Source organism: Mytilus galloprovincialis, chromosome 1, assembly GCF_965363235.1.
Source record: "Mytilus galloprovincialis chromosome 1, xbMytGall1.hap1.1, whole genome shotgun sequence".
Classification (NCBI taxonomy): Eukaryota; Metazoa; Mollusca; class Bivalvia; order Mytilida; family Mytilidae; genus Mytilus; species Mytilus galloprovincialis.
In genome coordinates this window covers 76,202,167-76,228,761 of record NC_134838.1, presented here as the reverse complement: position 1 = coordinate 76,228,761, position 26,595 = coordinate 76,202,167, and the positions used below count along the sequence as shown (strand labels likewise).

The following is a 26,595-nucleotide window of genomic DNA, read 5'->3' as shown; positions in this document are numbered from 1 at the left end:
TTAATCTGACTATTGTAAGGAAACAAAATCAAAGTTACTCAGATAGCATACTTTTGTATAACTTTACATAACGTCTACCTGATCTATGTCGAAAAACTTTTTGGTTAATTTAATAAAATTGACCACTTGCAAAAAAATGGTTTACACATGTTTTAGTTAAATTAAATTACATGTACCAATATTACATTAAGGCACACAGACATTTGACATGTCACTAGCCAAAACGTTAGTGGTTAGTAAATTCGTTGATTTAATTATCTCCTAGACAACTAAAAACCTCCTATTAATTTACCATTGTCATGAAGGTATAAGAAATGCCAGACCAATAATTGTTGTCCCATGAAAGTATTGTTGTAGACAAATTAAAATGTAGCTCAAACAAATACAATTTTATTTTGTATTTATTGGGAATGACAGGATTGTGTGTAGGACACTTTAAGACGGTATGATCTGAATCCTGGTCGAGACGATGTTCTGCTAGAATTCATTAATGTCAAAACAGTCTGTTATAATCAATACGTATATATATCACAGAGCAAGGACCTTACAGTGTCTCCAATATAAAATTTAAAATCAATAACACTAGAATTTATAAATTGTCAAACATGAAAGAAAAAATATGCAAATTGTAGTATAATAACAATAAACAATCATTTTCTAGTCGTCATACGGAAGAAAAAAGAAAAGAAAATTGTTATTAAAAATAACAAGAGTACACACGCTGAAATGTCTCGCCTTCTTTACTAATCATTGATATTATGTTGATAGACCTAAATATAAAGCTTTATTACAACTGTCACATAAACTCAACATTAACCAAGAAAACGAAACATGGATCAATGAACCATGAAAATGAGGTCAAGGTCAGATGAACCATGCCAGGCAGACATGTACAGCTAACAATTCTTCAATACAACAAATATAGTTGACTTATTGCTTATAAATTAAGAAAAACAGACCAAAACACAAACACTTAACACTTAGCAATGGACCGTGAAAATGAGGTCAAGGTCAAATAAAACCTGCGTAACAGACATATAGATCATAAAATATTTCCATACACCAAATATAGTTGACCTAATGCATAACGTATTAGAAAAATAGACCAAAATTCAAAAACTTAACTTTGACAACTGAACCATGAAAATGAGGTCAAGGTCAGATGACACCTGTCAGCTAGACATGTACACCTTACAATCATTCCATACACCAAATATAGTAGACCTATTGCATATAGTATAAGAAAAACAGACCAAAACATAAAAACTTAACTATAACCACTGAACCATGAAAATGAGGTCAAGGTCAGATGACACCTGCCAGTTGGACATGTACACCTTACAGTCCTTCCATACACCGAATATACCAGACCTATTGCTTATAGTATCTGAGATATGGACTTGACCACCAAAACTTAACCTTGTTCACTGATCCATGAAATGAGGTCGAGGTCAAGTAAAAACTGTCTGACGGGCATGAGGACCTTGCAAGGTATGCACATACCAAATATAGTTATTCAATTACTTATAATAAGAGAGAATTTAACATTACAAAAAATATTAACTTTTTTTTCAAGTAGTCACTGAACCATGAAAATGAGGTCAAGGACATTGAAAATGTGACTGACGGAAAGTTCGTAACATGAGGCATCTATATACAAAGTATGAAGCATCCAGGTCTTCTACCTTCTAAAATATAAAGCTTTTAAGAAGTTAGCTAACGCCGCCGCCGCCGCCGCCGCCGCCGCCGCCGCCGCCGCCGCCGCCGCCGCCGCCGCCAGATCACTATCCCTATGTCGAGCTTTCTGCAACAAAAGTTGCAGGCTCGACAAAAACAGGAAATGAACGATATTAAATATGATTTCTTTTATGATTTATTCTCATTTCATTGGGAAAAACAAAATAATTCATTAAACACAGAAATAGTTACCTTTGCAGACAAAAATTCAATAATTTCATTTATAATCAATAACTTTGTATTAGGTGCACCTAGAGCTTGAAAATTTTCAAATGATTCTATTTTCAAAGCAATTTTCTAAATGTAAAATTTTAGTTTTAAAGGGCCATTAAATTAAGAATAGAATGCTTCCTTTTGTAGTTTTATTGCGGTGTAAAAGCGCTGACTGAAGCACATTTTGCAAGACATGGAAGCCCTCCATACTAAAAATGAGTGCAAAATCAAGAAGCAATTAATTCATATAACTACATTTATATACTTCAACCATGAAATTATGATTTATATCAAGTTTTTTTGTTTGTTTTAAATACCTATGCATTGTTGTGATGTTGTTATGGGAAGCACACACAGTCATAAATGTTGCATTTTTATTGAGAACTTAAATTTAAAATAAAATATAATGCCTTGATATTGTTGTCAGAGCCAATCAAAATCATTGATTCTTTTGGTACATACATGTAATATAATTACCAGTTTGTAAATAAAGGCAACAGTTGTATACCGGAATTCAAGTCATAAATAGATTGAGAAAAAAAATAATTTCGGGTTACAATTCAAAACCGAGGAAAACTAAGCAAGTGCCCCTGGAGATTGAAAATATTTCTTTGTGTAAAATTATAATGACTATTTTCTCTGTCAGTTTTCTACAACTTCCACTTACTATAATCCTCATCACAGAACATGACTGGTATATCTTCCACATCTACTTGTTGTTGTGATTCATACGCTGGTGGAGCTGTCTCTGGAGCAGGACCTATTCCATTAGAGGGAGGATATGGTATGTTAATGTTAGGGTGTGCTGAAAGTACACAATGTTTTAGGGATAACAGTGCATGGAATAACTAGAATTGTTACTCCAAGTTAAATTTCTTTGTGTGTGTGTACATGTGTTAAATTAGTGTACTAGTTATAAAAACTCTTGCAAATGTGTAAATAGTTTCTTAAGTGGAACTGATCATGAAATGTCTAAAAGTCATGACAGTACTGGAATTTTCATTGCATACACACTAGAAAAAACATTGTGAAAACTAAAATTGTATTTTTCTATTTTTCTTTTTTTCTGAATCAACTCTTTTAAATGTAAAAAAAATGTTCGGTCGACTACCCATTGTCATTGACAAAATAAAAATTGGATAATTTATAATATTGTTTTAATAAAATAAATCATATTTAGCAATCCTTTTAAGCATGAGAAATGACTTGAATAAGATCAATGATTGTATGATACTTAGATTAACAGAGTTTACCTATACATTCTCAGGTAAGCAGACCTCAGCTGTCTGTCTGCCATTTCTAATTAAGAAAACTAATTTGATATTTTTTTTAAATTTTTATTCTAAGTAATTACAATTTCTAATTTCACAACTTATAAACTCCCTTGATGCTTTCTTGTTGGTCTCCAGTGCTAGAGGTTGTTGGTTCAATCACCAACCGATTTTAATAATCCAAAGACTTTAAAATTTCTATTGGCTGCTTATCCGCTTAGTATGCAACATTAAAGAGTAAAATTAAAGACTCATTTGCTTTGAGTCAAAATAATATGTACAGGAAGGGTGACATAAGTGGATTGTTAACATGGCAACTATCTTGTTAAAAATTCGACCCAGCTTGTCTTCCTAATACAAAGCTTGGCTCATATTCATATTGTACTTGCATGTTCTCATCCTGGATATGCATTTAATTTGCCACTGGACATTAAATAGATTTATTGATTGTTGTTTAATGCACTTTCAACATTATTGTGCTATTTCATGGCAGTCATTTTTCATTGGTGGAGGAAGCCAGATTCCCCTGGGAAAACCACTAACCTTCAATGGGAAAACTGACAATCTTAGTTAATTAAGATTAGAGTCGAGTGCACACTTATTTTAACTCCAGTCTCTTTTAAGGAAGTTCAAAATACCATAGGATAACAGTTTGATATTTACCGATTATCCCTTTTATGTTCAAAGATGATTTTTTGTTTTTGTTTTTCAAGATGGCCTTCACAATATACTTACCTAAGTACTGTTGTAATTTTTCAAACTTGGGTCCACGTTGATATCTTGCTAGTTTAAGAAGGACCATTTGTCCAGTATTTCGTAATACTTCCACAGCTTGGTGATTAGTGAAACCTTGTAAGGATTGATTATCCACCTATAAATAAACAGATATAGACTGTCTGATCATGATGTAAGGATTGCATATGTTGTATATCAGTATTATCCTTCATAGCAAGACAAAATGATTGGTGAAGACTTGTAACTGTTTCCTAATAGACTCTTGTAAGATAATTTATTACTTTGAAAGAAGTGTTATTCTTTGATACTATTTCTAGGGTTTCTTTAAAACATGTTGGCTTGGTTTAGTTTTTTTTTTTTATCTTTTTAAATATGGGTCTAAACTGCTTTTCTGGATTTACCTTAATCAAGAACTCTCAAAAGCAAATATTTTAAAACCCATGGATGCATATGAACTGAAACATTTAAAGAGCAATATGACAAAAAGAGACCTAAAATATCTTATGAAAAAATGTTATTAAAAACATTTTCATGTATGGTACAATGTACTACCTGAGTATATCACAAAATATTAAATAGCATAGATGTATATTGCAAAAATGATTATCCCTGAATGCCTGTTGCATACATTGTGATTGATTGGTGTTTAATGTCACTTTCAACACTATTGTGCTATTTTGTGGCAGTCCGTTTTTATTTGTGGAGGAAGCTGGAGTGCCCATAGAGAACCACTGACCTTAGATAGTCTAACAATCCTAGTCAATTAAGATTGGAGTCGAGTGCACCGGCCTTCGTGCGAGATTCAAACTCACTACCTCAGTGTTGAATTGCTAGTGATGCAGTAGATAGACTACTTAGACCATTTGGCCACTGATGAGTTGTGAGTTTGATTTGCAATTGACTCTAAAAGAATTATGGACATTCTCTGAGCAGTTAATGTGACAGGTAAATGCATGTGCTCAATTTTTTTTGAAACAGTAGTGAGTCACACTATGCAGTAAACCATTAAAATCAATAAACAAGTGCATTTTAAATGAATTATTTATTTTAATTCTTTGAACTTAAGGATAAATCTATTTTAAAGAGACAGTCAGCATAAAAATAATGTTGATGACTAATTTGTCTAGCAATGATAATGCCAAATATAGTGGATAAGGTTCAAGATATAGCACATCATCTGCAATTATGGCATCAGTTGAAGTTAAATTGCCATTTTTCAGCTTGTCAGATGTTAAAGACCAAAAGTTTGAAAAAGTGCTGATGGCATAAAATTATAAAAGTATTTTTACATGTTATAAGTTGTTTGTATGTCATGGTTCTGTTCTATTAACTAAACTACAATTTCATTTAAAAAAAAACCAAATGTACTTAATAATTTAACATGTGCAATTCATGCAAGAACTAACAAATATGGAAACAGACACTGACAGAGACAAGAAACTTATTGCTGCTGTTATAAAACTTGTTATAAACTTTTTCACAAACTGTTCAATAAATGTCCCAATATTTCATTATTAAATTGGAAAATAAAATAAAATAATTTGTAGAAAATGTCGAGATTTTGACAGATATAATACAAAATTGCATCTCTATTGTCATTGATTGTAAGAATGAGTGTTATTACATGTCCCAATGGATTACTCTGCTGGAACTCTATCATTATACCATTAAACTATTTGTTCATGTTAAAATATCTTTCAAATCTGGAGGGAAATGTGTCTAAGATTCGGAATATGATAGGTGTTTTAATCTTATATCTAGAGAACAATTAATGTTCTATGCCCTTACAAATCTGACTACAGATATCCGATACATTTGTCAATCAGTTTCTATAATCAGGACAACGCTATCTATCAAGTTATTGAAACTGCTGTAACATGTAAAAGGTTTATAGTGTTCTTTCTACAATCCTACAGATTACAATGGAAAAGAAGGGAAACAAGTCTTAAGCAACTCACTATGACTTAGCGATATTTCTTCCAGATACTGGTACTATCAGAACTCTGATCCATAGTTTGAAACTTCATACTTTATTTTGCCTTGATGTTTTTTTTTCTTATTTTAACGTTTAAGGCAAAATGTGTGTCATAGTAATTTTTTAACATTGCAGAGACATATTTTACTAGCAAACATAGAACTCTTGCAGAATCTGTATGTTCAAACACAAATGCCATAATAATTTTAATAATTTATTACAATAATAACAAGGTTGATGCTCTTTTTTTTCAAATGAGCAACGGCCATGCACCAAAAGATATTTGACTTGTTACAACGTCATATATAAGGAATTGTTTGGTTAAATATACCTTTATGCAATCATGTTGCTAATATTCAATTATTGAAGGCAAGAACTAATAATGAGGTAAATTTGAAAGCCTTTCCAATTTCCCTTAATTGAAAGACGTCACAAGACCCAAAGCAAGTTTTAAGTATAATATAGCTTTTCTGATATTGGACAGACTAATTTCAAGCGAACTGTAGAACATATGACAAATTTCAATTGATAGGTTTATTATTGAAAGTTGAAATTCAATAGGCTAAAAGGTCCTCCATCATTTATCATCCTATCCCATTAATTTAGATAAAAAACATGTACCATGTTAACCATTCAATCAGTAACAGATGGGTATTAACCTAGTTGTCAAGCATATGGCCTATTGACATGAATATCTACAGTAGATGAACATCTAATGAAATGGAAACTTAAATTCTTTGATGAATAACAAGAATGTGTCCACAGTACACGGATGCCCCACTCACACTATCATTTTCTATGTTTAAAGGACTGTGAAATTGGAATAAATTCTCTAATTTGGCATTAAAATTAGAATGATCTTATCAAAGGGAACATGTATACTAAGTTTCAAGTTGATTGGACTTCTACTTTATCAAAAACTACCTTGACCAAAAACTTTAACCTGAAATTTGCACTATCATTTTCTATGTTCAGTGAACCGTAAAATTGGGGTCAAAACTCTTAATTTGGCATTTAAATTAGAAAGATCATATCATAGGGCACATGTATACTAAGTTTCAAGTTGATTGGACTTCAACTTCTTCAAAAACTACCTTGACCAAAAACTTTAACCTGAAGCCAAAAACTTTAACCTGAAATTTGCACTATCATTTTCTATGTTCAGTGAACCGTAAAATTGGGGTCAAAACTCTAATTTGGCATTTAAATTAGAAAGATCATATCATAGGGCACATGTATACTAAGTTTCAAGTTGATTGGACTTCAACTTCATCAAAAACTACCTTGACCAAAAACTTTAACCTGAAATTTGCAATATCATTTTCTATGTTCAGTGAACCGTAAAATTGGGGTCAAAACTCTAATTTGGCATTTAAATTAGAAAGATCATATCATAGGGCACATGTATACTAAGTTTCAAGTTGATTGGACTTCAACTTCATCAAAAACTACCTTGACCAAAAACTTTAACCTGAAGCCAAAAACTTTAACCTGAAATTTGCACTATCATTTTCTATCAGTGAACCGTAAAATTGGGGTCAAAACTCTAATTTGGCATTAAAATTAGAAAGATCATATCATAGGGAACATGTGTACCAAGTTTGAAGTCGATTGGACTTCAACTTCATCAAAAACTACCTCGACCAAAAACTTTAACCTGAAGCGGGACAGACGGACGAACGGACGAACGGACGAACGAACGGACGAACGGACGCACAGACCAGAAAACATAATGCCCCTCTACTATCGTAGGTGGGGCATAAAAATGGATCGAAAGATGGGCTGGAATGTGATATCATTTGTTGAATGACAATCTAATAATGTGGTTTCGCCCATTTTGGTGCTTTTTTTCCCTGTTCACTATGACAAGGAAGGATAACCCACTCACTTGTATAATCTGATCGTTAACCTGTATTCTCCCATCTACACCTGCTGCACTGCCTTCAGCCACACTCTTCACAAAAATTCCACACAGATCATCTGTAAAAAAAATCAATGATTATTTAATTTCAAATTAAAGTAAACTCCTAAATTGACAGCAAGTTCAAATGGAGCATGTTAAATGGAACATGTTAAATTGAGCACACATGTCGAATTGAACAAGTGAAATAAACACCTCAAATGGAACATGTCAATTGAAACATGTCAAATGGAACATGTCAAATGGTACCTGTCAGATGGAGGTTGGATGAATTTAAATATAAAATATTTTCAGGCAACTACTATCTCTTCCTCAATGATTCCAAGACTATATTGTCAGTATATACATCACATACTTAATGCTCCTGATGAAAAAACTTCTCATCAGTACTTAATCTGTTCACTGAATTGTGAATATAAAGTCAAGGTCACATAAGGCGACAATGACTTGTTGTAAAGGTCACGTTAGGTGACAATTTTTCACTTTCTATTTTAAAAGATTGAGACACAAGTATAACATTTGCAGTATCAGTAAAGTTTTGTCAATGTCAGAGAATAGAAAATCATACCCAAGGATGTCTGAAATTTCTTAAATTCTTGCCAGTGCTTAATTGCCTTATTTCACCAATGGACATTCAAAGTGATCATAAAATATTTAAATGCCACAGAGAATGATGCATGTACCCAATCTGACCAAGAAGGTATGGATAGGATGAGGTAATTGCTAGAAACCAACAAAGGGCTTTTGTTCCATGTATTGCGAAATAGGCAAAACCACATTTTAAAAAAACAATTTGAAATTTTACTTGTATTAAAAGTTTATTTAAAGCATTTATATTTTAGAGAATTTTCTATCCAAGATATCAAATTTTGTTTAGATTGATCCAACAATATTTGGTTAATGCTTCTTGCTAAAGGTTAATTCTAAAAGCTCTTTGATTGTGACTTATGCTATGTATTTGTGATTTCATGGATTATCTCTCATGATTAAAACTATTGGGACTTTCCATGAGTATGACGCAAATACAAAATTTCAATCCTGGTAAATATGATGAGTTATTCCCATATATAAGAAAACAAGCATTTAATCATTCTATATTTAGATAAAATAAATCAATCATTATTGTATCCAATTATTAAAACTAAGTTTTTAATACTTATTTACAGAATATTCATCAAATTGTATATACATTCTTTACTGTTTATAATCCCCTTCCCAAAGGCCTACTATAACTCTATATAGACATTGATATTTCTGCCAAGATATAAAATAGTTGATGATGGAATAAATCTGGTTGAATTTTATGTTATTTTACCATTTGTCTGTCTTACAGTATTTCAGGCCCGTGATGGAATCATCTTTACAAACAAAGAGAGCTCACATGTACATCTTCATATAAATGTGAAGAAAAAATTAAAAATGGTTCTTGGTGCTTTCTAGCTAGAAAGTAATGTTCTTTTACAATGCTGCAAAGTTGTTTATAATATTATTTTACCTAGTTATTACAGGGACGATTCGAGGGATTGAGGAAAACTGCGAGTAATGACAGAATTGCCAAAATATTTTACAATCTTATTCCTAAAAATTTTCCTCAAGGCCCCTATTAGAATCAGCCACTACATTGGAATATTCAGAAGCTTGATTTTCAAACTTATCAGATGTTTTTTTTTATATCTGTCTGCTTAGGGACTTTCTATTTAGAATTTTCATTTGAGTTTGGTATTTTTGTTATTTTACTTAGGCATAACAGTACTGTAGTTGAAGAGTTGCCACCGTCAATTGTAGATTTGACGGTCAAAAATGCAGTTTTACTGGCGACGCGTAGCGGAGACAGTAAAACGGAGATTTGCGACCGTCAAATCAAAATTGACGGTGGCAACTCTTCAACTACAGTACTGTTATTCCGATTCTAATGCATTACAAAAAGAAAAAGTACGATAAAACTTGAAAAAATGTCTAAATTTGACAAATAGAAAAAAATCCGCAAAACTTCATGAATGATTTTGGCACAAAGACGTCATGGCTAAACATGACGTCATACAAATGAAAACTTACAAACTGGAGGTTATTACGTTACCTGTACGCTTCAAATTGGGATAAAATTACATTAAAACGGCGAATTCGAGGTTGGTGTTGTTTTATTTTCGATTATGTAGTAGTTATCGAACATTTGTTGATTCAATCAATTCAAAATGGCATGTCCCTCCTTAGTTACGCCTGGTCAACTGTGGATTTGACGGCAACTTTTAGCCAATGAAAAACATTGTTACATCCAAATTGCATTAGAATTAAGAATTGAATGCTTCTTTTTGTAACTTCATTGGGGTGTAAAAGCGTTGACCGAAGTACATTTTGTTCTGCGCTTCATTCTAAAAATGTGCGCATGGTCAATGCTTTTACAACCCTATAAAGTTACAAAAAGAAGCATTCAATACATTGTACTTATAATTACATTTTTTAGCTAGGATCATGAAAACAGGAATTTCATTAATTTTTTATTTAATTCACTTGTGCACTTTATTGTTGGACCTCGTGTTATGATGAATTATAAGTTTTATTGTGTAATGCAATTGCTTAGGAATAACATGTGATGTGCAGTTAGCCAATCAGAAATAACGTTATATAATAAAACATACAACTAATGTAATTATTTTCCCGTATTGTGACATAAAGATAAAGTTGCCTTGGAAATAAAACAACACCAAGTTCATATCATACAAGAGGCTGTCACAACGACAGCAAACCGGATTTATTAACATTTATTTGTGTCCTGGCAATATCACAAGAACCATTACTGATGAATGGTGAAAGTGAAAATCGTCAATATCAAATTTTACCTCCATTTTGTCATCAGTATCAACATATAAAAATTTGAAAAGCTTAGATTGAATGGTTCATGAGTAAATGAAACAGCGTGAATGGAAACGCCATTTTACGATCTTTCAAGAACCATAACTCCTGAATGGTAAAAGTCAGAATCGTCATTATTGAACTAGACCTTTATTTTGTCATCAGTAACAACATATAAAAATTTCAAAAGCTTTGGTTGAATGGTTCATAAGAAAATGCACGGACACGACTGGAAACACCATTTTTCAATCTTTTAAGAACCATAACTCCTGAACGGTAAAAGTCAAAATCGTCATTATTGAACTTGACCTCCATTTTGTCATCAGTGACAACATATTAAATTTAGGGAAGCTTTGGTAGAACAGTTCATGCGTAAATGCACGGACACGACTGGAAACTCCATTTTTCAATCTCTCAAGAACCATAACTCCTGAACGGTAAAAGTCAAAATCATCATTATTGAACTTGACCTCCATTTAGTCATCAGTAACAACATATAAAAATTTGGGAAGCTTTGGTAGAACAGTTCATGCGTAAATGCACGGACACGACTGAAAACTCCATTTTTCAATCTTTCAAGAACCATAACTCCTGAATGGTAAAAGTCAAAATCGTCATTATTGAACTTGACCTTCATTTAGTTGTCAGTAACAACATATCAAAATTTTAAAAGCTTTAGTTGAACGGTTCATGAGTTAATGCACGGACAACATTTGATTGCTGCACGACCGGCCGCCCAACGTACATCCCCAAATCAATAACTGACATTTTTGTCACAAAAATCCGGTTAAAAATTCATCAACTACAAATTTAGCTCATGAATGTAATAAAAGTCATAACTGATAAATAAAATATTTGAAAATAAAAATTCTAAAATAACGATTTCACATAAAAAAAAATCCCAATGTAAATTATAGAACCTTGCATAAATAGTTAATTTATCCAAATGTGACTGCAAGTATATAGTTTATATTAATATCAATGAACCTAATGCTACCATAAAGAATATTGAACAAATGTTACCATACATACTGAATACATGAATGAACATGATGTCATTACATATGGTGCACTTGAATTATGCCAGTAGGTCTGAATATAAACACAACTATTGTGTGTCCTCAATATTTCTGTCAACCAAAGCTGTCTCTTTATCTGCTATATATTCTCTAAAACTGTAAGCTACGATAGTAACCATTTTGATGAACTGCACACATGTTGTTCGGGAAATAAACTTGCATTGAAAGTTCTGATATTCTATTTCATATACAATCTAGGGTTCGAGAAATCCAAAACTAAACTAAACTAATAAACAAACAAGCTTAAGGCAACACTGTGTCATGTGCAAGCCAATGAAATATAGAAAGACAATGTAAACTGCAGAGGAAACTGTTTTCTTTAAATACATGAGTTTTAAATTATGCAAGCTTAATTAGTTAATTTAAATGTATATTTATTTATAGTGGATTTGGAAACAAGTTATTACAACTTATATCAATCCCTTTCCACTTTGCTGGTACCATAGCTACCTTGTAGTGGCATTAGCCTGCTCTTTTTCCTAATCTACAAGGGTGTCTTTTTAGTGCAAGAGCTATTTCTCTCTATTTACACAGGATAGCCATTTATCATCCCCTTCAAACGACATATCATTGTTTCTCAAGACCATACTTGCAAATGGTGTCAAGGGAGAGCAAAATTATGTCCCTGAAATTTTCACCCAAGAATAGGCCTTTGTGTTTAACCACTACACCATGGCTCTCCATAGTTTGCAGATTAATAGAACCATCATGATTTAAACAATTAGAATTTCAGTCAAATCTGAAAATTATTTCCAATTTCAAATTATTTTCCACGATTATTTTACTATTAAAGTTAAGGATTTTATCAAAATCTATCTATTAATCAATATGAGGAAGCATGGACATGTTTTCTCTCGATTAAAATGTAAATATCTTTTGGTATTTTATGCATATTTTAGAATGGTCTAAAAGCAAAACATATCAAGTTATAATGTTACACATTCCATTCAATCCCTTTACAACTACTGCACCAAAATAACATTTATATAAAGTATTTAGAAATACCATAAGTCAGCAAAAGTTTGAATGAAACGACTGTATTAATGCTAAAGTACAATAACAGGTCGTAACAGGTCATATCTGCGTATCCAATCAACTTATATATCCTTACGGGATTCTTCACACCAGACTTTCTCACAAATAATATGAATTATTTCTAACAAAAGTCCTATTGATGATGTCTAACAGAGAAATAGGTTACCAAAGTAGATAAATACAGTTACAAAAATTAAAATAGGATGAAAATAGTACTGCTTTCACTTTGGACCAGAAAGTTATCATTAAGTAACCCATCATTCTCAACAATCACATAAACTGTATGTACTAAAATTTCTTTCTAATGAATTAAAGGTTAAACAATTACTAAGTCAATAGTAGTGGTCAATTAAAGAAAAATGTAAAGATCTTTTTCAATCAATTTTGATTTCCCATATGGTTACAGAGTATTGTGGAATTAAAACCCAATGCAATACATATCTCTTTAATACTTGTAAATTAAAATTTTATAAGAAATATCAAAAAATTGTTATTGGTTAAAATAAAAATTTGTTAGAAAGAACAGCTTGAAGTTCCTACATTGCCCTCTAGGTGTTTTCATCCTTGTACTTTGGTCTCTGAAGGGTAGTTGTTACATTGGTAATCATACCATATCTCCTTATTTTTATACAGCTAGAGAATTTTTCAATAGCAATCTATAGATTTATAAATCATTTTGGGGCCATTTATAGCTTGCTGTTACATGTGAGCCACAGCTCTGTGTTGAAGACTGTACTTTGACCTACAATGGTTTACTTTTACAAATTATGATTGGATGGAAATTTGGAAATTTGTCTCATTGGCATAGAATTAAAACAATACTCAAGTACAAATATTTCAAAATACATGTACAAAAATATAGTCTCAATGGCACTACAGACAAACTGAATTTACTGTGTATCATTTATTTAAGCAAACAAAATATGTTTAAACTATCTAAATTTACAAAACCTAGCTATGAGCAAGAACAAATATCAGACAACTATAATACCCTTAAAATGTTTGTTAACAATAAGTGGAACAATTAAGAGAAAATATTGCATGTTTTTACCAATATTACCCACAGACACTAGCGCCTCGTTGTATCAATAAAACAGGGCATGTTCTCAACAAGTCATTCTTTTTCTTATTTGTTCAATAATGCAATCATAAAACAGTTTCCTACAATTCTTTAACTTTTCCTATATTGACTTTTCAGCTAATTTTTAATTAAACGATTTTTACAACTATTCTTGGTATATACAATCAGATATGAAAAAATTGATTTACCGTAGGTGCTTTCCACTGAGACTAGCACCTAATGAACTTATACATTTTATATATGACAAAAGTAATATTTGTTAATGTAAATGCTTCAGAACTTCTGTGTTTTTTATTTGTTGAATTTTTTTTTGTAAGTTCATGACTGCATGTAACAATATGATGTTATGTCATGCACACACAAAAAAAGAATAAAATCAATATATGTTACTTTGTAATCTAGACAATGTTTGTTTAAAATTTATGTCTGAGAAGCAGTTCATCCTAAAACTATTCACAGATTTTTAGACAAATGTGTCTGAATTTTATTTTTTTTAAACATGTTTCTTTAACATTTTGAACCAAATAATAGTTAGATATTTATTGAAGCCCAGTAGTTTGTAATTTAGACAGCATTATCTTTATTCATCTGTAAGACTATAATCTGATTTGGAAATGTAACATCACTAAAAAAAATGTTTGCTTTAAGTCTGGTTTGTTTTCTACACATTTTCATAGGGATTCTAATACTGCATGGCTTTATTGTTGACATTTAAACAAGGTACATTCACTTCAGATAATTTAACCTTAGAGACATGCAATCCATAGTTTGCCTTGACCTTGCCATTTTTGTTTCTTTTTTTTTCAATTTAATATTCATAAAAAGCTTGATTATACATAGTACCTTAGTGATAGAAAATGGTAGAAAGAATAGACAAATAACAACTAATGCAATGTACTTTTTGACTCATATTTGGGAATCTGAACAATTTTAATTTTTTGTTGTATTTAAGAGGCTGTATTACCCCTAGTCTAGGAAAGACAACATTACAATCTGTTAACCTACCTGGATTGTCACTCTGACGACCCACATAACCAGCTATCGTAATACCAAGACCATTTTGGTTGTCTTTTAATAACTCTACATCAAAATAGTTAATCTCTGGATATTCAGGGGACATGTCTTCAAAACCATGCTAGAAAAAAGTAAAAAATAAATGTTACAGCATATGAAGTATAAACTAAGGACATGGTATATGATTGCCAATGAGTCAACTATCTATCAGAGTCCAAAATGACATCGATGTAAACAATTATAAGTATGGTATAGGTTTCAACAAAGAGCAAAACCCACCCCATATATAGAAATAAGAAGATGAGGTATGAGTGCTAATGAGAACAATTCTCCATCTAATATAGTCAGATGTAAGTCCCATATAATTAAAACGTGAAAACTGAGTTATACACGAAATGGCATTGTCATTTACATACCGGTTTTAAAAAACTAAGCTTCAAATCTCTTTTTCAAATATCATAGCACATTAGTTCTTCAGCCATGTCTATTTTTTACAACATTTTTCAAAATTCAGTAGCTAAAAATATATTTCCGTCTACAAGTTATCAATTCCAGAACCATCAAGCTTAGGGGATTAAAATTCACTTGCATTATTGCTTTGAGGAAATAGTACAAGTTGTATTGACATTTTGTTCTGAATAATCTCTGAAAAGTCTGTAAAAACATGGTTCAATCAGATTAATGTTTTTAGCATTCAAAGTTTGATAGACCTTAAGCAATCCGACAATAAAAGCACTGTTGGATTATGCTTAGTGAAATGAGCATGGACAATATGATTTGTTTTGTCACTTAGATTTCATTGTTAATGGAACTCTGTAATCCTTAGAAATAATGGTTTAATTTCATTCCTAGCATGGAAATAGTTTCATGCTCAATAAATGGATGGTATTATTCCAGTGTGTAGTTTTCTTTTTCATACCCAATACTCTCTTTCTTTCAATGTCAATATGTAAATAAAACATGACATCAGGCCTCACGGTCATAAAACTTTCGAGCATGACTTTTGTATTCAGACTCAAAAATCAACCAATCAAATTTCTAGATTTCATGTTTCAAGCATGATTTTTGTGCTCCCAGCACTGAGCAAAGTTTTATGCTTTCAAGGCCTGAACTATGACACTTGTTAACCAAAATCTTCCCAAGTCAATTTCGACCATAGATCAATTGGCCTTCTTTTTACCAGTTAATACAATATTAAAGACCTATGATTATATTATGTTCATGTTGCTCTGTCTTCAGTTTTCTATGTTCTGTTTTGTGTACTGTTGTTTGTCTGTTGGACTATTCGTTTTTCCATTTATGAGTTTAAATGTATCTTTTCCCTTTCTTTTATAGCCCTCAATTTGCTCGTTTGTTAATTTTCCAGTTCACTGCTTAAAAAATGATACAAAACACACAAAAATCATAAAAACCATCATTACAAAAGCTCTAATAAACAGTAAATTGAGGAGTTTGATTTCTCTTGGCTTAAAAATGCGAAATTGTACAACAAAAATTTGAAGACTCTTGGACATATACATACATGATGAACTTATACAAAAGATTCTTGAAACTATACATACATGATGAACTTGTACAATGCCATCCATCCCCATCCCTTGGTTAAACTGTTGCTGCTGCTGATGGGAGTCCGCCATGTCAGGAATGGTCTCAGTTGTATCTAATAAAGTATTTATCTGATGTAAATGTTCATCTAACTGATGAGTCGGAACAATTGGGGCATGAGGAATCTGCATTGTAGGCGGTTCATTAATTGGGCGAGCCACAATTAGACGAACTTGACTACCAGATTGCCGTAGAACCTGAGCAACTTGTTCTGAAGTCATACCACGAACATTAACATCTCTGATTTGTAAAAGGTGATCACCACTGTGTAAACGTCCATTCTAAAACAGAATACAAAATGATACTTTTTTTAAAGCTAATTTATTCAATATGCATATGATAAACAAACAAAAATTTAAGACAGCATTAAACAAGAATGTGTCCAAAGTACACGGATGCCCCACTCGCACTATCCTTTTCCATGTTCCATGGACCGTGAAATTGGGTAATAATCTAATTTGGCTTTAAAATTAGAAAGATTATACTATAGAGAACATATCTACTAAGTTTCACGTTCATTGGACTTCAATTTCATCAAAAACAACCTTGACCAAAAACTTTAACCTGAAACTCCCACTTTCATTTTCTATGTTCAGTGGACCGTGAAATTGGGGTCAAAAGTCTAATTTGGCTTTAAAATTAGAAAGATCATATCATAAGCAACAAGCCAAGTGTACTGAGTTTCAAGTTGATTGGACTTGAGCTTCATCAAATTCAAAAACTACCTTGACCAAAAACTTTAACCTGAAACTCACACTTTCATTTTCTATGTTCAGTGGACCGTGAAATTGGGGTCAAAAGTCTAATTTGGCTTTAAAATTATAAAATTCATATCATAAGCAACAAGTGTACTAAGTTTCAAGTTGATTGGACTTGAGCTTCATCAAATTCAAAAACTACCTTGACCAAAAACTTTAACCTGAAACTCACACTTTCATTTTCTATGTTCAGTGGACCGTGAAATTGGGGTCAAAAGTCTAATTTAGCTTTAAAATTATAAAATTCATATCATAAGCAACAAGTGTACTAAGTTTCAAGTTGATTGGACTTGAGCTTCATCAAAAACTACCTTGACCAAAAACTTTAACCTGAAACTCCCACTTTCATTTTCTATGTTCAGTGGACCGTGAAATTGGGGTCAAAAGTCTAATTTGGCTTAAAAATTAGAAAGATCATCTCATAAGCAACAAGTGTACTCAGTTTCAAGTTGATTGGACTTCAGCTTCATCATAAACTACCTTGACCAAAAACTTTAACCTGAACGGACGCACAGACGGACGAACGAACAAACGAACGGAGCCACAGACCAGAAAACATAATGCCCCTCTACTATCGTAGGTGGGGCATGGACTTCAGCTTCATCAAAAACTACCTTGACCAAAAACTTTAACCTGAACAGATGCACAGACAGACGAACGAACAAACGGAGCCACAGACCAGAAAACATAATGCCCCTCTTCTATCGTAGGTGGGGCATAAAAAATAATCATATCTTAGTTCGTTATGTACTTCACTCATATCAATTTATGCCCTTAAAAATATGTCTTTATTTAAACTTTGTAAGGGTTTTGTGAATCAATGCACCTATCTTTTGAACAATATGTTGAGTTGACCTACAGTGGATACCAAATGACATACTGTTATTGTCTTTCAACAGATGGTAAATATAGACAACATATGTTTCTGAAGATGACACTTTGCATAAAGTAATTAACATTCAACAAAGTGGTTACTTTGAGAGTGGTTGTCGTCTGCATGTGGACTACAAGTTGTCTTGTTATATAAAATCATTCAGTGACCTGCCAATTTGGCAATTTTTCTGTAAACCAGTCACTATTGTTTGTAATATTAAGTATACCACTTAAGATGACATATTTGACTTAATAATTTGTTGAAATGGAAAAATTACATTTAAGAAATGAATGCTTCTTTTTGTAACTTCATTGGGGTGTAAAAGCGTTGACTGAAGTACATTTTGTATGAAGCGCGAAAGTGCTTCATACTAAAAATGTGCGCACGGTCAACGCTTTTACAACCCTATGAAGTTACAAAAAGAAGCATTCAATACTTATAATTACATTTTTTAGCACTGATCATGAAAACACGAATTTTATTATTGTTTTAATTAATTCACCTGTGCACTTTATTGTGGGACCACGTTTTATCATGAATGAACTTACGGAATAACATGTGATGTGCAGTTAGCCAATCAGATTAAAGTATCATAATGAAACATACATCTAATGTAATTATTTAGTCACCATTTAATCGATATAAGAAGATGTGGTGTGAGTGCCAATGAGACAACTCTCCATCCAAGTCATAATTTTTAAAAGTAAACCATTATAGGTCAAAGGAAGGTCTTCAACACGGAGCCTTGGCTCACACCAAACAGAATCTATAAAGGGCGATACAAACACATATGTTCATTCTTATTGCTTGAACACAATTTCTATAGCTTTTGGAAAAGTCATTAGTTTGTGGGACATCATTTCAAAAATCAATGCAAACTTTACATTCTAAAATGCATGAAATTAAATTCCTCATAAATAAAATTCTTTACAAATAGAAAATGTTCTAGTTTTGTTTACCTTTCATTGAAGGATTTCGGATTTATTGAAATTTTAAACAAATATTAATTCTTATTGTATAGCAAGAACATAATTCATAGAAACGTAACAAAAAGTAAACATGCAATAAAATACAATATTGCACTAGTACAAATAATGCTTCATCAGTGACAAAAACATGTTTTTTAACAATTTCCAATATTGAACAATATTTTCTAACCTTCTAAGTTATTTGGTCTCTTTTGGAGAGTTGTTTCATTGGCAACCATACCACATCTTCTTAATTTATATTCAAATTAAACAATTTCTATGATTCTTACCCAAGTAATACCTTTTCCCAACCAGTTCATTATTTTTTCATAATTAATGTATGGTTCATTTGATCTCCGTTCTTTATTGGTATAAATTCAATTATGACGTTCATGAATTCTTATTCCACACCTGAATCTAATGCAATACAATATTTCTCCACTCTCAATGAACAATTAAATGTCCTATATTTAAAAAGCTAGGCAAGCCACACGTTTTAAATTTAAAATTTAACTGTCTCTAGTAGGAATATTTTGTATCACACTTGATGCAGTGGTAAAACATATACACTGTTACTTGGTAATATGTTTTTGAAAAGTATAGATTCTAGTTGAAATGATAGGACATTTTTTGAGTGAGAATTCACTTTTGTCCCATGAGTGTACATACAGATATTTTTACATCTATACCTCTAAGATTTTTTTAACATTTTTTTCAACATACTTAGTACGCTACCATACAACATGTAATGTGTTTGCCTACTGTGGATTAGTTATTGTTCATTGGATACCAATTTTCGTGTTCAAAGAAAAAGGAATTTTCTACTGTGTTATATGCAGATTTTGGAAAGCACAAAATCAAATGTCCACGAAAATGCAAGATTTCCTCAATCCACAACAAGAGTGCACACACTGAAATGTCTCGCCTTCTTTACTAATCATTGATATTATGTTGATAGTCCTAAATGTAAAGCTTTATTACACTGTCACGTAAACTTAAAATTAATCAAGGAAACTAAACATTGACCAATGAACCATAACAATGAGGTAAGGGCAGATGAACCATGCCAGGCAGACATGTACAGCTAACAATTCTTCCATGCAACAAATATAGTTGACTTGTTGCTTATAGTTTAAGAAAAACAGACCAAAACACAAAAACTTAACACTAATCAATGAACCATGAAAATGAGGTCAAGGTCAAATAAAACCTGCCCGACTGACATAAAGATCATAAAATATTTCCATACACCAAAAATAGTTGACCTATGGCAAATAGTATTAGAAAAAAAGACCAAAACTCAATAAACTTAACTTTGACCACTGAACCATGAAAATGAGGTTAAGGTCAGATGACACCTGCCAACTAGACATGTACACCTTAAAATCATTCCATATACCAAATACAGTAGACGCATTGCATACAGGATAAGAAAAACAGACCAAAACACAAAAACTTAACACTGATCAATGAACCGTGAAAATGAGGTCAAGGTCAAATAAAACCTGCACAACTGATATATAGATCATAAAATATTTCCATACACCAAATATAGTTGACCTATTGCATATAGTATTAGAAAAAAAGACCAAAACTCAAAAACTTAACTATAACCACTGAACCATGAAAATGGGGACAAGGTTAGATGACACCTACCAGTTGGACATGTACACCTTACAGTCCTTCCATACACCGAATATACTAGACCTATTGCTTATAGTATCTAAGATATGGACTTGACCACCAAAACTTAACCTTGTTCACTGATTCATGAAATGAGGTCAAGGTCAAGTGAAAACTGTCTGACGGGCATGAGGACCTCGCAAGGTACGCCCATACCAAATATAGTTATCCTATTACTTATAATACGAGAGAATTTAACATTACAAAAAATCTTAACTTTTTTTTCAAGTAGTCACTGAACCATGAAAATGAGGTCAAGGACATTGGACATGTGACTGACGGAAACTTCGTAACATGAGGCATCTATATACAAAGTATGAAGCATCCAGGTCTTCCACCTTCTAAAATATAAAGCTTTTAAGAAGTTAGCTAACGACGCCGCTGCCGCCGCCAGATCACTATCCCTGTGTCGAGCTTTCTGCGACAAAAGTCGCAGGCTCAATAAAAATTGGTACCCAAGAAAATAAATGAATCCACATTGTTAAGAAAGAGAGGGGGAAGGACCCATTTCGGGACGTCATCATCAGGTGTTTTTAAGGTCGGGATTTCGTGATTGATCCTTTTGGGATCCTTGAATTGTTTTTTCGAATTTCGGGATGTCTGGATTTAAATTTCTTTAAATTTGGGACCTCAGGATATGGGGATTAGGACCCCTCCTACCCTCTAAAAAAATCTCCCATAAAAGGTTGTCCTTCATAGTCCCAGATACTTACAATGTCAGCTATACCACCAGGTAGAATGGTCTTTACAACTACTCCTGTACTACGACCTCCGATAATACCAAATCCTAGTCCTGTTCCGTCATTTATTAAGTCAATTACTTCAATTTGAGTCCATTCTGTATTCAGCTGAAAGTATAAAGCAAATATAAATGTAAAATGAAAATTTTGTCTTACATAATTATTTTTATCTTTTTAATGTGAAACATTATTCATGTTTTTTTCTGCAATGCTTGCATGTGTTCTTCAAATATGCAGACTTTTAACAGGGCAAAAGTTCACATGTTAGCAAACTGGTAACTTTTTTTCTTTTCTTATCAATGAATAGCTCAGAGAAGTAACTTCAAATACATTTATTTAACGAATAAAACTTATTTTTGTTGCTACTTTTCATCACTGATATCTAAATGTATGTATTTCAAGTATATTTTTACCGGTTCTGCTTTAATAATTGGTTCAGATCTAACAGAGGAAGACGATGATGCTTCTTCAGCATCTTGACGAGCTTTCAGATAACATAAGGCTGCGAGTACAGCGCCACACATAGAATTTTGGTACGTCCGTCCCAAAGATGATGCCATTTACTAGCCACACTAACCTTCATTATCATGTGTAAATATTTGTCAGCACGGAATCTGAATCAAATGTTTTACTCAAAGTCCAATACAATAGTATTTGGCATTCTTCAGTAATCATTACTGTTATATATGTGAAGTACCATGGTAACCGAATTCCTATATTATATAATTCGACTCTTAAATGCATCTCTTTGGTATTGTAGAGACCTGTGACATTTCTTCGGTAAAAGACTTAATAATTTGATGTCATCAATATTCCACGACTTGACGAAATAAAATCATTAAGGATTAAGCTATCACATTCGATAATTTAAACATCTTTCTTGGCATCAAACCATTTCCATTTTATTTTTCAATTTGAAGCACTTAAGAATTTGCATTAAATCCACACTTTAGTTTTTTCATTAAATCGACACTTTATTTCATTGAAGTTCTAATGTCACTGTAGCATCCCCTTTTATTTAATTGCTATATAATATTTCTAAGTTTTGAGGTAATTATTTGGCAGCTGTTTCAATAGAATGCTTTGAAGACAGAATTGATTAACTGTTTTTTTTTTCTGGCTAGACAAACCTATGTCCCATAAACAGTTTATCTGAACCAATCATTAACTTTGTTTGAGGAAGTACTTCTTCTCAAGGACAAATTAAGCTTACTTTATTACTGTATCTCAACCAATATTTATTTTAAGCAACAGTTTACAAAATTAGAAACATAGAGCAGAATTGTCAAAGTGTATGTTGTATTTTTTCATTTCATGATTAAGGTAAAAAAAAATGTTGACACAAAGATATGTCTCTCCTTTTGGTTGAAATTTAAAAAAAAAAAAAAAGACAATCCAATGGACAGCAACATTGCTAATTAAGTCAAAGGCGAATATTAATTACTTACGGGGCAGTGCCACAAAATATCTGTTTAACTGATAAGTACTGAGTAATTGAACTTTATAGAAAATATCATTGATCTATCACAAATATTTCTTATCAAACTGAGCTAAGCAGAAAACTTAACAATTGTTGACGTCTCCTTTGGTCGCAAGTGAGACCAAAATTACAAATGTCCTTGACCTATCAATACCACTACAGACAGAACATTATCAATGTTGATGAAATATGCAGATTTTTCATTTTACATATTACATAAACAAATCATGTGTTAACAGTGATTTCTTTTGTTCTTGCATTAAGTGATCAATTCAATCTGGGTGTGGGAGTTTCTTGCTGCATTGAAGAACCATTGGTGGCCTTTGGCTGTCGTCTGCTCTTTGTTTCTCTTGTTGTCTCTTTGACCAATTCCCCATTTCCGTTCTCAATTTTATATTATAACAAAAGCTAATAAAAAATTTGGTAGGTATATCAAAATCCATACTGACTAGATGGACAACTTGATTAACCCAAGTTCAACCTTTGCTTCATCATATGACATTTTTTCAGAGAACTCATGATAAAATCGAAATATCATAGTAACCCAAGTTAAACCTTTGCTTCATCATATGACATTTTTTCAGAGAACTCATGATAAAATCGAAATATCATAGTAACCCAAGTTAAACCTTTGCTTCATCATATGACATTTTTTCAGAGAACTCATGATAAAATCGAAATATCATAGTATTGTTAGTTTGCAAGAAATTAGTTTCAACATCATGTAATGCTTCATTCTGTAATAATCATGGCTAAAAATGGATGCTAGCTCCAATTTATTACTACAGAAGCTTAACTTTGAACTATTATCATTTATCATGAAAAAGTTTAATTTTTGGCAATCCTATACCCTATGTGAGAATGACAGACTGACAGATGACCCAGAAGGTGCAACCCAATATGTTCCTATATAAATCTGCAAATTGTCTAACATTAGAAATAATGGATGAATTTTTCTGAATCCTATTATTGCGGATTCAGAATTTTTCCTCAATATTTCTGAATGAACAAGAATCTTATTCAGACAACTTCAGAACTTGTGAAAAGTGTCTAAATATTTCTGAATGTGCCCGTAATATGATTTAGAATTTTAAAACGGATAAGGAATATTTCCAAATCAGTTAGAATTCGATCCAAACATCTTTTCAAAAGTTTTGAGATTTAACCTGCCTTCAGATTAGAAAGATAAGCATGTAAAAAATGCTGAGATACCATTTCAAGTTTAATATAGATTAGATAAGTAATTGATTAGTCCTATTGTGTCTGCAATGTGTAACACATGGACCAAAGAATTTCAATATCCTTTACAAAAACATTGATGAAAGAAAATAAAAAAAAAAATAATTTTGATATAAGAAGACAGCAATTAGTCTGAATATGCATAAGATTGTACAGCTCATACAGATAACAAAGGGTTTTACATTTACACAATTTGAAAAAAAATGTGATGGAAAAGGATGGCTCCAACATAAAAAAACAAACAAAAATCTGATGTTTTCCCTGCTCCACTTCAGAATCCTGTAGTACAGTGGTTGTCTTTAATTCATGTCTTTCATATTTGTTTTGCAATGAAGAAGTGTTTAGTTTTCTCGTATAAACTGTTTAACATATTTCATGTACCTTTTATTGGTGGCAATAGGATATGGGTTATTCTCATTGTTGAAGGCCATACAGTGGCCTATTTTTGATCTTACTTCTTCATTTAACTCTGCTAAATAGTTGTCTCATTAGCAATCTAACCACATCTCCTCATTCTTATAACAAGGAGCATAAAACATCAATAAAAAGTAAATCTTTTTCTACCATGAAATGCCCAGATACTCTACAATTAACTGTAAAAATACTGTGATTGAGAAGCATATAATTTAATCTATATAATGGTACCTCTGGTTGTTATCTATTAGTCAATTATTGATTCAGAAAAATTGGAAGTGATCATTAATTATTCTCTGCTATTAATTTGATGGTACTGGTTTTAGGATATATCTTCTTCATCATTATACAGAATTAATCAAACAGACGTTGTGTTTATCGTCTGTTGTTGTTTATATGTAATCCTACTGTTATAATCATTACAAGGTAGATATTATTAATTATTTACATAGGTAACCCAGGTTCTATGTTATAATGCAGAAATGGTAGAATCTAGGCGAGCTAATCCACTTGTCTGTTTAAGTTATATCAGAAATGGCTTGATTGTTAACTTATAAACTAAGTGGAAATATAATACATAAAATATAGGTTGTTATGACCTAATCATTGCAGAAATTCATGAGCGTCTCGCTTCTATCTCCTTGTCATTTTCAGTTATACATGTATCAGAAAAGCTTTGATTGTGTACTTACATACTAAGCGGAAATATGATACATAAAATATAGGTTGTTATGACCAAATTATTTGGCAGACATTTATAAGCCTATAGGTTCAGGACTGTCCAGATGTGATTATTGATTTATTTGGAGTATTTACTGATATCCTTGAGACAATGAATATATGTCCTTAATGAATAAATGTAGGTCAAGGTGATCTATTTGGATAGAACTTTACATATTATAAAAAAGGCCATCCAGTGTAACTGTAATTATTTAATCCAGACCTCAGTTACTTAATTTACAAGCATGGACAAATGAAAGAGGGAATAAACAAAGGAATACATTATCTAACTATCCATTCCAAACCTCCTCTAGACATTTGCATGCTATCTATGTGGTACATGCTTTGCTCATTGTTGAAGACCCTACAGTAACCTTTAGTTGTTAATTTCTGTGTTATTTATTAGTCTCTGATGGAGAGTTGTCTCATTGAAAATGATACCACATCCTCTTATATTTATATGCTAGATGAGCAGATTACCACAAAAGATACTGATATATCAAGGTGTTTTTTGCATATACAACATAGCTAAATATATGTACAAATTCAATTAAATAACTTCTAATCTAGCTGTTCAAAGCTACATGTATTTTCTTTCTGGGACAGACACATGACAATAATTTAATAATACTTTTTTTTAGATCTCAACCCTCCCCCTTTTTATCTCAATCACACATAAAACTGAACAATAGAAATCGGTTTAGGAAATGTATTTAACAATACCATACCATTAAACAAAACATGTTACAGCCTGATCAATAATGATGCACTGTGTATATGTTATTTAATTCAAATGGGTCTACTTGTCCTTAATAATAAAACAAGGACAAAAAGACATAAAAGTCATCTACTTAAATGTGTAAAATCATTGCATTTAATGAGTCCATTTAACTTTATCTGATAAAGTGATGTCTTGTACTATATTCAAGAAGGAAAGAAAACGATTATTTTCTTTTAATGACATTTTCAAAATGGCATCATTAGTCTGTTTTACAACAGATAAAACAGGCAAATTGTTCTTAAAGACATTACTCCCACCAGATTTGACTATGACTGACCTACTGTTGACGTCTTTTGTCATCAATGTACAAATGTGTAATTGAATATTCCTACCTATGCTGTAGAAAACTTCTCAAAATAATCCTGATTCAGAGGCTTTAAACCAGTGCAACAGGTAAAGAAAAAGTGGCTGATATAAAAAAA

General features: G+C 31.9%; 1 protein-coding gene across 3 annotated transcripts in view; it reads right to left on the bottom strand.

Annotated features, from left to right (window-relative positions):
* The window catches only part of LOC143084114 (multiple PDZ domain protein-like), a 168,947-nt gene that overhangs the window by 109,057 nt on the left and 33,295 nt on the right, over window positions 1–26,595 (bottom strand). For all 3 annotated transcript variants that reach the window (XM_076260524.1, XM_076260532.1, XM_076260538.1), the window contains 6 exons: window positions 21,513–21,647; window positions 16,474–16,797; window positions 14,903–15,032; window positions 7,820–7,911; window positions 3,957–4,092; window positions 2,618–2,755 (listed from right to left, as the gene is read on the bottom strand). In XM_076260524.1, coding sequence (XP_076116639.1) covers window positions 2,618–2,755; window positions 3,957–4,092; window positions 7,820–7,911; window positions 14,903–15,032; window positions 16,474–16,797; window positions 21,513–21,647 — 955 coding nt within the window. The remainder of the gene's footprint in view (window positions 1–2,617; window positions 2,756–3,956; window positions 4,093–7,819; window positions 7,912–14,902; window positions 15,033–16,473; window positions 16,798–21,512; window positions 21,648–26,595) is intronic.